Raw genomic sequence first — 14,379 nt, forward strand, 5'->3', positions numbered from 1 at the left:
GAGCTGCCACTAGAGCTGCATTGGCCAAGGAGTGCTGTCCTCATCTTTGTTGGACTCTGGCTCCAGTGCTTGTTGAGAAGAGACAGTGCGCTCTCTGCCTGTTTCCTCATGTGGAAGTCCTGGATCACAGTAAGGGATGCCTCCCTCTGCCTCCAGGTGTCTGGCATAAAAAACGAAGAGATCAAGGTTCGCCAGGACAACGTGACCAAGCTGTTGACGGACGTCCAGGTGATGAAGGGCAAGCAAGAGAGCATGGACTCCAAGCTGATGGCTATGAAGCAGTATGTATGCCAGGGGCAGGGGCTGAGCGCTTAGGGGGCTTGCTGTGCTTAGGGGGCATGTGGGGGGGGGGAATCGCCCTTGCTCAGTGTTCCAGCACCCTCTGCTGGCAGGTAATATGTCAGCTGTCTCAGTGCTGCAGCAGTTGAAATCGCTCCTTCGCAAACTCTCTTGCCAGGGGCTGGACTACCGTTTCTGGTCTTGATCCTCTGATTGGGCTTGTTAATTTTCTATACCACTGTTGATTCCATCAGACACCAGAATAATAAATAGCAGCTACAATATCAATTCTCAGATTTAAAATTTGCAAATGAGAAGCTTAGCGAAACAGTACATCTTTAACCTTACACCATATATTATAGACAGATGGATGGATACTAATTTGTTCTTGCTTGGGATGGAGCAAGGCCCTACTTTGGACCACTGCTTTGAAGGATGGGGCACCCAAAATGGAGCTTCCTTTGATCTTAAACAGCAGGGAAATTCATGTTGGAAAATAAATTACGTAATTTTTGCGGAGGCTACGCTGTTGAGGGCTTTAAAGGTTCAAACCGGCACATTGATTTTTTTTTCTTGGATCTACCCTAGCAACTAGTGCAACTGAGCCAAAGTTTGTGTGCCAGAGAGGCAAATGCTGTTCTTCCCTGCTTTTTATGCAAAACAAAGAGGAAAAATATGTCACCTCTCTTCTCACCCAGGAAGGAAGTAAATCAGTGCAGTAGATGTTAATGTGACCCCCAGTTGCTGTGCTTGGCCTGCACTCCAGTCCACAGCAAAGGTGGTTGTTGGTCCATCTTGCCCTCAGCCAAGCATGGTTTTGCCCTCCTTATTTATTTTATGTATTTATGACATTTCTATACCGCCCAATGGCCAAAGCTCTTTTGAATGTCAAGATGGTTGAGGGCTGTCTTAATTTCAGGAAGGATGCTACCCTTTGCTGCTGCTACTCATTTTGAAAGCGGCTTTTCAACCTCTCCCTTAAACAGGGATTCTCAAAGTTTATTATAGCAAACCCATTTGACTTACAGGGTAGGTTGCTTAGACTTCTTTAAACACAAGATGCAATGAAACCGCAGCACATTGGCTGATGCACCACTCTTCCCCAACCCCCTCAGAAGGTGAACGTGTGGTTGGCTGCTGGTGGCTGGCAGTTTGCCACCTTCTGGCTTAGTCTTGCACAACTGGTTGTAGACAGACCAGAGAAGTAGTTTGTACCAGTCCCATTTGGACAATGGTGGCTCTAAATGAGGGATTAGCTTGAGAAGGTGTTCACAAAAGCTGACTGCTAGAGCTGGTTTTCAGTTACAAGGCCCACACCTGTGCCAGGGGGAGACGTGTGCTGGCGAAAATGTCTGAGTGTATGCCCTGCAGCCCTTAATTTATTTTTATTTTATTAATTCTTATTTACTGCTGCATTTACAAAGCTTCCCTTTAACAGATGTTTTTCTGAGCAGCTCACAAACAAATATAACATTAAAACCCAGTATAAAAGCAATAAAAACTACTACAATGAAAAACAATTAACCACAGTTTTAAATGAGTGGCCTAGTTGTTTAAAAGTTGTTTAAAATATAAATTACAAAGGTCTTCACCTGGTGCCAAAAAGACAATCAAGCTGGTGCTAGGCCTCTCATTTCTGAATGCCAGGCACTAGGCCTCTGAGCAGGCTCTTCCACAACTCGGGTGCCACCACCAAAAGGCCCTTTCTCTAGTAGTTGCCCTCCTCACCTCAACTGACGGGGGCATTTGGAGTAAAGCCTCTCCAGAAGTTCTTAAGGCTGAAATAGATACATATGGGAGAAAGCAGTCTTGTGGGGAACCCCAACTTTAGATTGGGCATCTGACACAGCTTAATGTGATCAGAATGCCCAGTCCCAGTTAAAAATCTTTCAGCCCTGTTCTGGACCAATTGCAGGTTCTGAACTGTATTGAAAGGCATCCCCACATACAACACTTCGCAGTAGTTGACACTGGTGGTTACTGGGGCCTGGGTAGCTGACCAGGCTATCTCCATGCAGGTATGATCACAGCTGGCATATGAGCCGAAGCTGGTCAAAGGTGTGTTGAGCCACAGAGGTCACTTGAGCGTCTAATGGCCGTGCTGGAGCAATGAGCACCCCCTGGCTCCAAGCCTGATCCTTTCGTGGGAGTGTGACACCTTCTAGAACAGGCTGAGCACTTCTCATCCAAGTGGTTGAGCCCCCAACCAGCAGCACCTTCACCATGTCTGGGCTGAGCCTTATTTTATTCACCCTCATCCAGTCCATTGCCTCTTCCTTAACCCACACATCTAAGGACTGAAGAGAAGAGTACTGGCGTTGGAGGACATAGCTTCAGGCTGGCTTGAGTGCCGGCACTTTGTCCAGTGAAGTTCTTGCTACAAACCTTCTGCAGCTGTGGAGGATGGCTCATATTAGTGGGTGTCGGCATGAAGGCAAAGGCTTGCCAGCCCCACTCTTCCTGGAAGATGAGTCAGTGACCTTAAGCAGTCCCCCCCTCCCGTGTTATGGCTGCTGAGGTGCCTCTCTTGGCAGCGCTGTCCTGCTGCCAGGACGGGAACTTTTCTCCCTCCAGCCATACATAGTTACTCCTCACCATGGAATGTGGAGCATGACGGCCACTGTACATCTTGATTTCTTGAGTCATCCAGTCCTGTGGCCACCTTTTCGGGGTTTGCCACTCTGGGTTTTGCTGAACTGCTTGCCGCGGAAGAGTGTTCCGGGCGGCATCCTTCCCAGGCTTCCTCATGCCAGGGAGAAATCGTGAGCCAGGAGCAGGGCTGCTTGTCTTCTGTCTGGCTACAGAGTTGTGCTGCAGAGGTGAAGGATGTGGTAAAAACTGGCCTGCAAAGACGTTTGGCCTCCTGTCTCATGTACAATCATGTCTCTAGCCCTTTGGCTGCAAAGAAATCTTCTTAAGAATGCACCTGGCATTCCCTCCCTCAAATCTTAGAATCCAAAGTAGATTGGAGCAAAGAGCTCCGTGATCGGAGGCTGGGGCCTCCCATGGATCCCGACTGTGTCTCCCCCATGGCTGGCAGAATAACTTCAGGCTAATGCTTTTTTTTTCAGAATCTCATTTTTCTTGGTGTAATAGAACATGAACTGGTGGAGTACAGAGTACCCACAACCTTCATGGAGACAACCTATTGACTGAAATGATGAAAAAGCTCCTGGGACATTTTCTGCTATCCATAGGGGCGCATAGCCTGCTGCGTTGTTAAGTGAGCTGTGAAGTGCTGAGGGGAGGGGGCTCCCTGTACTCATGCTATTATTTTGCCACAAATGTCTGACTGGTGTCCCTTGAGAGGCTGCAAAGGCCTTGATGCTTGGAGTTATTGCGGGGGGGGGGGGGGGGCTTTGAGCATCAGGTGCTGTTTGTAGCAGGCCTTTTATCAGCCCTGAAGAGAGTTGCTGGTCCCAGCATGTGTCATCCAGCACACAGGGCTGTCTCTGGAGTGCCCCCCACGCACACCTGGCTGGGAGCCAGCTATGTGCAGGTTTATTGGCTGTGCTTTGGCTTTGGCCTTCCCCCTGGCAAATCCAACATGCTTTTGCTTGTAACCGGCTCTTCATTGCTCCTCTAGGAACAGGCTCTCTCAGGGCTTCCATTGCTGATTCTTCTTAGCTTCTGCAGATCACTGAAAAGGCAGCACGAAATGATGGAGCCCTGTTCCATTCTGTAGGCTGCGTGTGCCAAGCCACTGCTGCAATGCAACTTTGGCAATGGAAGCGGATTTGAAAAGCGGAAGCGGATTTGGCTTGAACTTAGACAAATGGAAGCCATTCTTCAAAGAAACACCGCCTTTGGAGCTGGCTTAGTGCTTGCCTGGCTGGGATGTTCCATCCCAAGAGCCCAGTGGCAGTAGCTCTTGGCCAAATTGGGCACTTGTTTGGTTGATCAGAAAGGCTCAGAGTTCTTGCTTTCCTGTGCTCCCTTCTCCTCTACTTCCAACCCCTACCCCTTTGAAGCAGGAGAGTATTTGGAGTGAAGGGTGCAGTAGCTGACACAAGAGGAATAAGAATGTTGGACTTTGGAACATCCAGATGTTGAATTCAAATCCTTCTTGACATTTGAATTCAAATCCTTCTTGACAGTAGTCAAAGCCTTCTCTTTAAAAAGGAGATACCATATTTTCCACCAACAGAGCACACAGGTGAAGGCTAATAACATGATGCTCCCCCTGGCACACTATTAACTACTGAAGTAGTTAATAGTAACTAGCTGATCTTCCTAGTGACACACAGACCCCTATTGTGAAAGCAGGTGGGTTGGGGCGCCTGCAGCTGGCAGTAGACTGCTTTAGAAAATATCTCTCTCTCGGCTTTGAGAGCTCTGACTTCCGCTAACCTTTCTTTCCCCTTCCTGTGTTTTCATTTGTTTTGGATCCCTAACCACTTCCTAAAAATGGGATGTGTGAGCCAGAAGCTTCTTTTCAGGGATATTTGTTTTAGTCTGGAACAGTGGTGGTTTTAAATCTGATCACTCCCTTTAAAAAGCTGCTGTTGGCTCTGTCATCTCAAGGCATGGAGCTCTTGAGGTTAATGTCTCCTGGTTGAACCTGGAAATGCTGCGTGGGGACCTGGGAAGCCAGCCACGCCTCAAAGCCTGGAGCTGTGGTCTTGGGCCTGCTTTCGGGTCCTGCTGTTCCCTGGGCTGTAGCAGAGGGATGTTGAGAGAATTGCTGCTGATGCCAGAGGAGCTGCTTCCGCCCGCCCTGCTCCGATTGCCCTCAGCTCTAAAAGAGTCACCGCAAGGCATGTGCAACATGGTGCACTCAGGGTGCTCTAGGATGGTCACTAACCCTTTTAGTTATTTAGTTGAAAGTACAGCTTCAAATAGGAGAGTTCTTTGAGGCTATCAAAAGCAAAGGTAGAGATCCTCTTGAATGCAAGTTGGTCAGAAAGAGAGCCTCTGTTTTCTTTAATGTGGGAATCTGGAATAGTAGGTATTTCCTAGTTAGAGTAATACGCCAGAGCCCAAATGGGTATAAAATGGGGATGCAAATCCAATCGGCACTGTAGATGGTTCAGATCTATAAGGTAGTGGTATTCATTTCAGTGTTGTCCTTCCTGGTTTCAGGTTGCTGCAGTAGCCTCATTATGAAAGACATGCTGTTGGGTTTGGCCACAGAGTGGGAAACCACCCTTTGAGGGATCTTCCATTGCTGGCGGCCTGCACAGGATGATGCCTGCCGTTTCAGGCACACCGTTTTCATGGGGGTGGGGATGATTTGCTATTAAAGCCGTAGTTGGTCTACATATGAAATTGAGTTATTCTCTAAGCAGAGGAGCATGTGGCTCTATCGACCATCACCCAGGCCCTGTGCCCAAGATGCTGCACACAGGCCAGGCTTTTCCCTGACATGTAGATGATGCTGTTGGAGATGCTCTCAGTTCACATCTCTGCTTTGATGAGCTCACTGAGGGAGGGAGGCGAGGAAAGGTGAAAGTGAACCTGCCGTTTGTGCTGGTTACGCCCAGTCCCTGTATCCCAGCAGACCTTTCTTTCCTTGCAGGAAAGCGAGGCAGGAGCCCGTTACTTCTCCACCGATTGGCTCTGCTGGGACCCACTGGGAGCTGAAGTGTATCCGTAAGCTTAATTCCAAACAGATTGCTGAAACGGGGGGCCAACTGGGGTGACTGCACCTGTGTTTGTCGGCGCGCTCCCCCGGCTGCCTTTGGGGGCTCCATTTAGCTTGGCTCGACGCATAAAGCTCTGCCGCTGGGACACCACAAGTACTTCCTCCTGGCCAGGCTGCGTTTACAAGGCCCTGCCGTTTTTACAAGGCCCCCATTGCCCACAGAACGCCAAGGTTTAAAATTTCTCCTGGTAAAAATAAATTCAAACAGACACCCTTATCTGGCCTTCTGCCGTGCTGTTCTTCCCCTTCCCCAGAATTAGTTTACCTTATGTGGCACCTCTCCTCCCCCCACCCACTAAATCATACCAAATAATAATTTTGACCCAGGTTGCTCTCTTTATGGTTCCACGGTTCCAAAAGCAACAATATATATTATCCTTTTGACACTCACCAGAGGGATATTTTGCATTGGAACATTTGCTGAAAAGATTGTGTCTGTCAGTAACAGGCCAGAGAAAAGCTGAGCTCGGGACTAATGGAGCCAACGAGGGGATGGCCAAGCTGTAGTCGCCATCCTCGGAAATGCCTCGTTAGTGCAAGCTGCTGGCCTGCAGGGACCAGGGGGCCGCCTTCAAAGGTAGTGTTGGCCAAAGGAGCTCTTAGAATTAGGTCTCGGCCTGGAGGCAGGGGCTGCAGAAGCATCCTCTTCTCCCCCACCCTTTTCGTCCTCCTGCATGCATTGTTGGAGCAATCTTTCCGCTTAGAGTGTTGGTTTAAGCAGTGGGGGGAAATGAGGCCTACACCAAATGGAGCAGCCCTACAGCTGCAAAGGGGTCTTGTGTAAAGCTGCTAGGCAGCGACTGCTCCACGTGGTGTGCTTTATTGTATTATGTACTATCTTGACTCCAGCCAGCCCTTAGGTGAGGAAGAGTGGGGAGGGGCTGGGCAAGGGCCTGGCTGGCTCTCTCCAGTGCCAGGAAAAACGGCTGGAGATAAATGCAGGAGGGACGCCCTTCGTATAGAAGTGCTGCTGCACTTCGTCAGAAGAAACTTGCTGGTGGCATTAAATGGAATCAGCAATGGGCTCAATAAGCTCTTCTGTAATTCGTGGTGTCTAGGAAACAGAGTGAGGCTTTCCTGATTTTAGGCCTTACAATGTGACATATTTGAGAGGTTAGAGGATCAGGAGGGTGATTTTATCTGGGCCCGTGTACTGTGTTTGTGGTGGTGTGTGGGGGATGTGCACATACATTTGCACAATTAAAAATAAAGACACATTTCCAGATTGGTTATACTGTTCTATTGTATTCATTATTAGCCAAACTTCTACAGTAAAAGCCGTAGATCACTTGCAGCATAGCTCATTCTTGTATGAACATGTCTGAGGCAGAGCACCACAGCTGTGAAGGCCCTAAGCCCACTGGCCATCCCCTGCACCGAGGCCACCTGGACAAAGGTGTTTGAAGATGACCTGAGTGCACAGGCAGGTTGATGTAGGAGCAAGCCAGGTATGGGCAATCTGGTGTCCTCCAGATGTTTTAGACTACAGCTCCTGTAGCATCCAACCAACATGGCCGGTGGTTGGGGTTGTGAGAACTGTAGTCCAAAGCATCTGGAGGGCACCAGTTTGCGGAAGTGATTCCTCAGTCCCAAGCTGTGTCGGCTTTAAAGGTAAGTGGCAATACTTTCAGTTGTGCTCAGAACAAACTAGGACCCAGTGACCAGCATGATGTGTTACGCATTAGTAGTCCAGCAGTGGCATTTTGGAGTAACTGCAGTTTGTAAGCGGTCTTCAAGGCAGCCTTACATACAATACATTGTGGTAGTCTAGCCAGCAGGTTGCCAGCATGTGCAATACAGTGTGTGGCCCCCTCTGTCGGAGAGGAGCCACAGCTGGTGGAGGGTGCTTCATGTGATGGAAGCCACCTGGTCCTCCAGTGACGAAGTTGGATCTTTGAGCACATCCAGACTGTGAACCTGCTCCTTTGGGGGAGCACAATCCCATTCACAGCAGGTGCAGCAACACCTCCCTGGGCCGACAAACCACTCACCAAATACTCAGTCTTGGCAGGATGGAGTTTCAGATCAAGATTTCTGATGTGAAAGAAGAAAGATGTGCAAAAGCAGAGTATGCTGTGGGGGCCTGTCCTAGTTGTGTGTGACTGGAGGAAGCTGTGTGTCTGTACATTGGGAGACATTTGGTGGGGAGGGAAGAACAGTTCCTTGTGGTCCCCGTGCATCACACACGTGGGTTCTGCACCTGCGTGGAGACTCATTCAGGAAACCTCTGAGCAGCGTTTTGGCAGGAGCCCCTCCCCCACCATCCTGCTGTGTATACTCAATGGCTTCCCGCCTTTCCCCTTGGGGAGATCTTGGCTGGCATTGTGGAACCCAGATTTGTGGAGGCGCTCTGGGCCCTCTTAGTGCTCACCATATTTAACACGCGCATGCTCAGCGGCTTGCTGTTGCATAGTCAGTGGCTTGCTGTCTGGAGACAGCAGTGGCTCCGCCTTATTTCCGCATGAGGGGAGATGCTGCCAGCCTTGTGACAGTGCAGTGGGGCTTGGAGCCCCCTGAGATGCTTCCTGGGCCTTGGCTGGTGCAGCTCCTTCCAGGGCTAATGGGATGCTGATTTGTCCAATAGAATCTCCCCCCCCCCCCGCACACACACACACACACACACACACACACACACACAAACTCCTGGTTCCTCCCTGCCCTGCAAGCAATGCTTTCCAGCAGATTTGCAAAATGGAACATAGGAAGCTGACTCAGAACTTTGGTCTACTGAGCCTAATATTGTTGACACTGACCAGAAGCGGCTTTCCAGGGTTTCAGGCAGGATTCTTTCCTGGCCCTATCTAGAGATGCTGGGGATCAAACCTGGGACCATCTGCATGCAAAGTGTGGGCTCTGCCACTTTGTACCAAGCATGTCAACCTCTGGATGGGGCTGCCCAGCCCTCAGGCTGCCAGTGTGATGTTCTGAAGCCTATTGTGTGGTCCCTCCTCTGCTCTAGCCGCGCAAGTGCTGGAGAGCTGTTTTGCTGCCATCAGGCAAAAGCACTGGATGGAGGTGGTACAGTCAACATTTCAGTTAACCCTGCTGCTGCCAGAACCACCGTGGCTGAGCTTCACCATCTCCTGCAAGCCCCATGGTCACAGCAGTGGCTCTTTTAAATTGCCCTGCCCCTCTCAGAGGAGATGCCACCCTTTCCCTGCATATTGTCAGGGCAGGCTGTGCTTGGTCTCAGCTTGTCCCACCTCTTGGTTCTGCTTTCCGTAATGGCTGCCTCATGTGCCTTTAGAGAGGGGCAGGTTTCCAGTTGCTGAATGCACCACCGTGGAAGTCGGGCACACTCAAAGGCTTTCCAGTACAGTAGGAAGCCTGAGAACTGTGCAGAACTCTCCCTCATGGCTTGATTCCTACAGAAGGAGAAGATCCGACACTGCTTCTGCTGTGTTGTGCTGAAAGGATCCTGTTGCAGAGCAAGGGCTCCTAAAGCAACACATGCAGCTGACTGAGACTTGGAAAGAGACATCATTGGCAAGGGCTGCACATGGGGAAGAAATGCTATAAATCTTGGTGAAGGGATGTCTTGCTTTCGTTAAGGAGCCCAAGGCCTCCGTGCTTGGAGGCGTAGTAGACTGGAGCATGCACGTGGAGGAAGTTGCCTGGCTTCCTTTCCAGATGTGTCTTATTAACAAGAGCTCCTTCCTTAAGAGCATCAGAATAGAGGTACAATGGTGTCCTGCCCTTCAGGCTTCCAGGCCCCTTACACTCTCCCCACATGGTGCACAAAGAGACAGAGTCTGTGTTGCTGCAGCCCCTCCCCCAGCCTTGCCAGAGAGTTCTCGTCTCTCTCCTCCCCCCCCTTCCCAAGTCCCTTTCAGAAGAAACCCTAGCCCTCATCCCAGGTGTATTGTTGATAGTGTCTGCAACTTCTAAGTGATGGCAGCGGAAGCTTTTCAGTCCGAAAAGGGGTTCTAGCTCCCCAGTCTCAGTATGGCCCAGCTTTGGCCTGGGTGAGGGGGGCGGGCTTAGAGAAGCTCCTCATGTGCCACGGGCTGGCCTATCACGGAGCAAGCAGCCTAGGCTGCCTCCTGAGCCTGCACGGAGGGCCAGGCCTCATAAGGGCGTGCGCAGCACCTTGGCTTGCTGACCTTAACGACTCCAGTCTGTTGGCTAGATCCTGCCTGAAGCAGAGACTGTGGGCCAGACTTTTATGACCTCTAAATTAGGTTGTAATGTGGTATGTTACAGCCTCTCTGTATATAATGCTGCATGAATTCCAGCTGTTCCGTCCAGTCGCACCAGTCTCTGCATGTCTGTGGGGACTTTGCTGGCCCCGAGTCAACCGTCAGCTTGGTCTTGGAATTTCTTTGGGCGCCAGGCAAGGCGCTCAGTGTGAACTCTGTGTGTGTCTGCCTATCTTCCCCACTCCCTTCCTCTTGTGCAGCTGTGCTGAGTCACTGCTTGAGATCATCTGAAGCTGGTTTTACTGGCCACAGTATTCCACAAGGTTAAGGACTTCTAGAGTCTTAGTTTACGGGGGAGGGGCTCTGATGAATAAGATGTTACCAGCTGTAGCCTGGGAGAGTGCCAGGAAAATCTGTGCCTCTGGATGCAGTTTTTTGATCAGCATGCTGAGACATCTTCTCCTGCACCTAAAGTGGGCTGTAGCCATGCAGTTTGCCACTTGCCTCAGGGAAGCAGCAGACACTGCTGAGGGAGCAGCCAACCTGCCCCTCCCTTCAGCCCCTCCCTCGTTCCCTCAGGTGTCTATTCTAGCTCTTTAAAGCCAGGACTGTTGGGCTCTCCTATAAGAATAGAAGAGAGCCCCCTGTGGTCCTGCCTGTGCACATGGGTAGGCAGCACGCACGCCTGCTGGGTTGTTAACAAGAATTGCATCAACTATTGGCAATGTACAGGAAGCATCTCTGAGCTGCCTGCCTTCTTGGAGCCACCTGGAGGTCTGCATTGCCCAGCATTCTGTGTCCTGCAGCTGCCAGCCAAATGTCATTGCAAGGTGATGGCCCTCCTATGTCCTAAAAGTTACAGGGTCATTTAGACTATTATTGTCCTGCCTTAAATCCACTACAGATCTGGGGAAAAAAATGAAATGATCAAGTCCACAGCAATTTGGCAAAAGCTTCCAAGCTCTCAGCAGCTCAGTACAACTAAGCTCAGTGGCAAGATCCCCATGGGCCTGTTGGCAAAGTCCCCCCTTTTCCAGACACCTGAAGCACACAAGGGAAGGAGGAAGGCAGGGGAGGAGGGAGTTCTGCTTGGCAAATACTACATTCCCCATGGTACCAGGGGCATGGAGAAGGAGGCTGTAGCTTACTTATCATGGAGGCATCCAGATAGCATGGCTGAGCCCTTCACATCCAGGGCTCATTGTTGCCCACTCACAGGCTTGGTGGTAGGTTGTTCGTGCAGCATGGCTCTCCCAATATCAGGCACAGTTGTTGGGAGACCACCTGGGGACTCCTGTGAACCGCTGTACTTTATGCTTCAGTATCCCAACTGGTCGTGTTCTTATCTCACTCGCTTCCATGCCATTCTGGATGTATGTTTGCTCCTTTTTTGGTCTGGGTCTGAGTCCTGGGCCTCCCTAGTTTTTCTATCTAGTTGTGGCCACTGGCTGCATTGGTAAAAGAAGGGAGACCATACTGATTGCTGGGGCTGGAGGGGGAAAGAAGCAAATGAGTTCTTATTGGTCACCACTGTAATAAGCCCCTGGCCAACTGAAATGCTTTTAGTCAGCAACTGTGCTGCACTGTTAACATTGGAAGTGGCCCATCTGTCTGCACTCTTCTTATTCCTTGCTCGCCTAATACTAGAACTCAGACCTATTCATGGAAACCTATTGGCACACCATGCCTAATTTGTTGATGGAATATATTGCCACGAAATGTGGGAAGAGCCACTCACTAAGGGCCAAACTAGATGTGACGTTTGCCATGTAGGTCACCCTTGTGTGATTTATTTTTCTTCAAGTAGCCAGTGCTGGGGAGAGGAGGGCCCTGAGTTGGATCATGACCATGGCATAGAGGGAGGGGAACTTTAATCCTTTCCCCCACGACTGTCCTGATAATCCCCCCTCGCCCCCACACACCTACTCTTCACAGTGGGTAGAAATTGGTACACCATGCCTAATTTGTGCAAATAGGAGCTTTCCTGCCATTGCAAATAGCAGGTGTGAGCAGGAGGATTTCATTCAGGACAGCTGTGATGGCAAGGGGTTAAAGACATCATCCCCCCTGCCCCGGCATGCTACAATCCCAGTCTGGTTCTCCCCCTGAGCACCAGCTATTTGTTAAGAAAAAAATCAACTGTGCAAGGGCAAACTACGTGAGAAAGGTTGCATCTAGAATGGCCCTTAGATGGCTTCAAAATATTTATTTTAAATATTTCTAGGTCACCTTCAAGGGCAAAACCCCTCCCAAGACCCCTTACTTGATAAAATCCAATACAATAACATCCAGCCCAACCATAAAACAGTGAAAACTAATAAAACCAGCAAAGGCCAGCAGTAAAACATCTATCCCAGATAGTACTACAATCTAAAACCCAATTGCAGCCAAAGACCAAGAACAATAATACTCAGGGACAGAGTCCTCGGGGCCTTCCCAACAGCCTGCAATGACGGGGCCTAAGAGACCCCCAGTGGCAGCCCATCCCAAAGATGTGGGTCCACTGTGGAAAAGGCCCTCATGTTTTTGCCCACCTGACTGCCCTAAAAGGTGGGCAAGTGAGACGGGCCTCACTTGATGATCTTAAAGTGCAGGTAAGCGATAATGGATGAAGGGCTTCAAGTAACTTGGTCCCAAACCATTTAGAGCTTTAAAGGTCAAAACCAGCAGTTTAACTTGTGCTTGGAAATGCACTGTTAACCAGTGCAGCTGGCACAGTATAGGTGTTATATCATATGACCACCTTACCCCCACAAACATTCAGGTGGCTGCATTCTCCACCAAGTGCAGTTTCTGAACCATTTGCAAAGGCAGCCCCAGGTAGAGCACATTACAGTAGTCCAGCCTGGATGTCAACCAAAGCAAGGACTGTCCTCCCCAGATACCTCTGTACCTGGCATACCAGCCTAAGCTGGTAAAACGCACTCCTGGACGCGGCAGCCACTAGAGCTTTCCCAGTTAGTGCAGAGTCCAGAATGACTCCCAAATGTATTTGTTATATCTTTAATCTACCCGATACTAGATGTTCTCTGTGTGGATTACAAAACCTAAAAGAATAAAATACAATATAAAACTGCAATTGGTGCAACACCACTTAAGGCCAGTTGCAAACCTTCATGTAGAGCAGTTGGTTTCCTGACCCATACTACCTCCATCTTATCTGGATTAAGTCTCAGCTCATTTACCCAATTCCAGGAGGGCCCATTCCAGAAGGTGCTGCTGGGAGACTATGGCTCAGCCCAATGGCATTTGTGTTATGGGGTCCCACAGGGTTTTATTTTATCTCCAATGTTGTTGGTTTTTTTTAAACATTTATTAGGCTATTTGGAGTGCCACCAGTATAATGACGACACCCAGTTGTATCCCTCTTTTTCATTGCACATCACTTCAAGAACTTTTAGCTATACAGCAACTAATACATTTAAGAAATATGAATAAAATTGGATTCAGGTGAAGCAGTGTAAGTGCCTGGAATATGTATTGGGCTGGGTGATGGCCAATAAACTGAAACTCTGTCCTGAGAAGGTGGAGTTTTCATCAGTTAGAGCCTGTTCTGGAAGGGTTTGCCTTCCTACATAAGCAAAGATGGGGAATTTTCTTTGTCCTGAGGGCAGTGTTCCTTTGTGGGCAACCTTCTGATGTCTGTGGACCTCAGGGTGCCCTGACTTTTGCAGGGTGCCCTCCTGCAAAAGAAAAGGGCGGGTGGCGTGGCCAAAGCAAAAAGTGGGCAAGGGCATACAATACACAAACCTTACCTAAACTGGTGCCCTCCAGATGTGTTGGACTGCACTTCCCATCACTCCCAGGACATTCTCTCGCTCTCACTCACACACACACAGATCCTGCTTACAGCAATTAAGCTTGGATGAGGAAAGCTTCCCACTGGTACCAAAGGAAGGCTTTTTGAAGCCTAATTGCTCTGCAGGTGGGGCATGGAGGAGGAGGGGAGGCCCCGTGGGCTGCATCTGAGCTGCTGGTTCCCCACCTCTGCCCTAAAAGGCCACGTTTGCTTGAGCCCAGGTAACCTCTGTGACAAGGAGTGGTTTTATCAGATTAGGCTGATGCACCAGCTCCTGAACAGTGATAGCCTTTCCACAGTTATCATGCTCTGCTAATGTCTAGGATTGACTTCTGTAATATGTTGTCCATGGGACTGCCTTTGAAGACTGTTTGGAAAAGTAGTTTTAACTAGACAGTTAACTGGGCTTGTAATGTATATTTCTTTAATATGTTTTTATATGTGTGTTTCATCTTGTTTCTGTAAGCTGCCTTGGAAACTCTGCTGAAGCATGGTATAGAAATATTTTTTTAATAAAA

General features: G+C 49.4%; 1 protein-coding gene across 3 annotated transcripts in view; it reads left to right on the forward strand.

Moving 5' to 3' along the window:
* The window catches only part of HSF1 (heat shock transcription factor 1), a 70,339-nt gene that overhangs the window by 26,732 nt on the left and 29,228 nt on the right, over positions 1 to 14,379 (forward strand). For all 3 annotated transcript variants that reach the window (XM_084854743.1, XM_084854744.1, XM_084854745.1), the window contains exon 4: positions 157 to 281. In XM_084854743.1, coding sequence (XP_084710869.1) covers positions 157 to 281 — 125 coding nt within the window. The remainder of the gene's footprint in view (positions 1 to 156; positions 282 to 14,379) is intronic.

This window comes from Heloderma suspectum, chromosome 4 (genome assembly GCF_057233095.1).
Source record: "Heloderma suspectum isolate Gila_16-S chromosome 4, 16-S_ref, whole genome shotgun sequence".
Taxonomy (NCBI): domain Eukaryota; kingdom Metazoa; phylum Chordata; class Lepidosauria; order Squamata; family Helodermatidae; genus Heloderma; species Heloderma suspectum.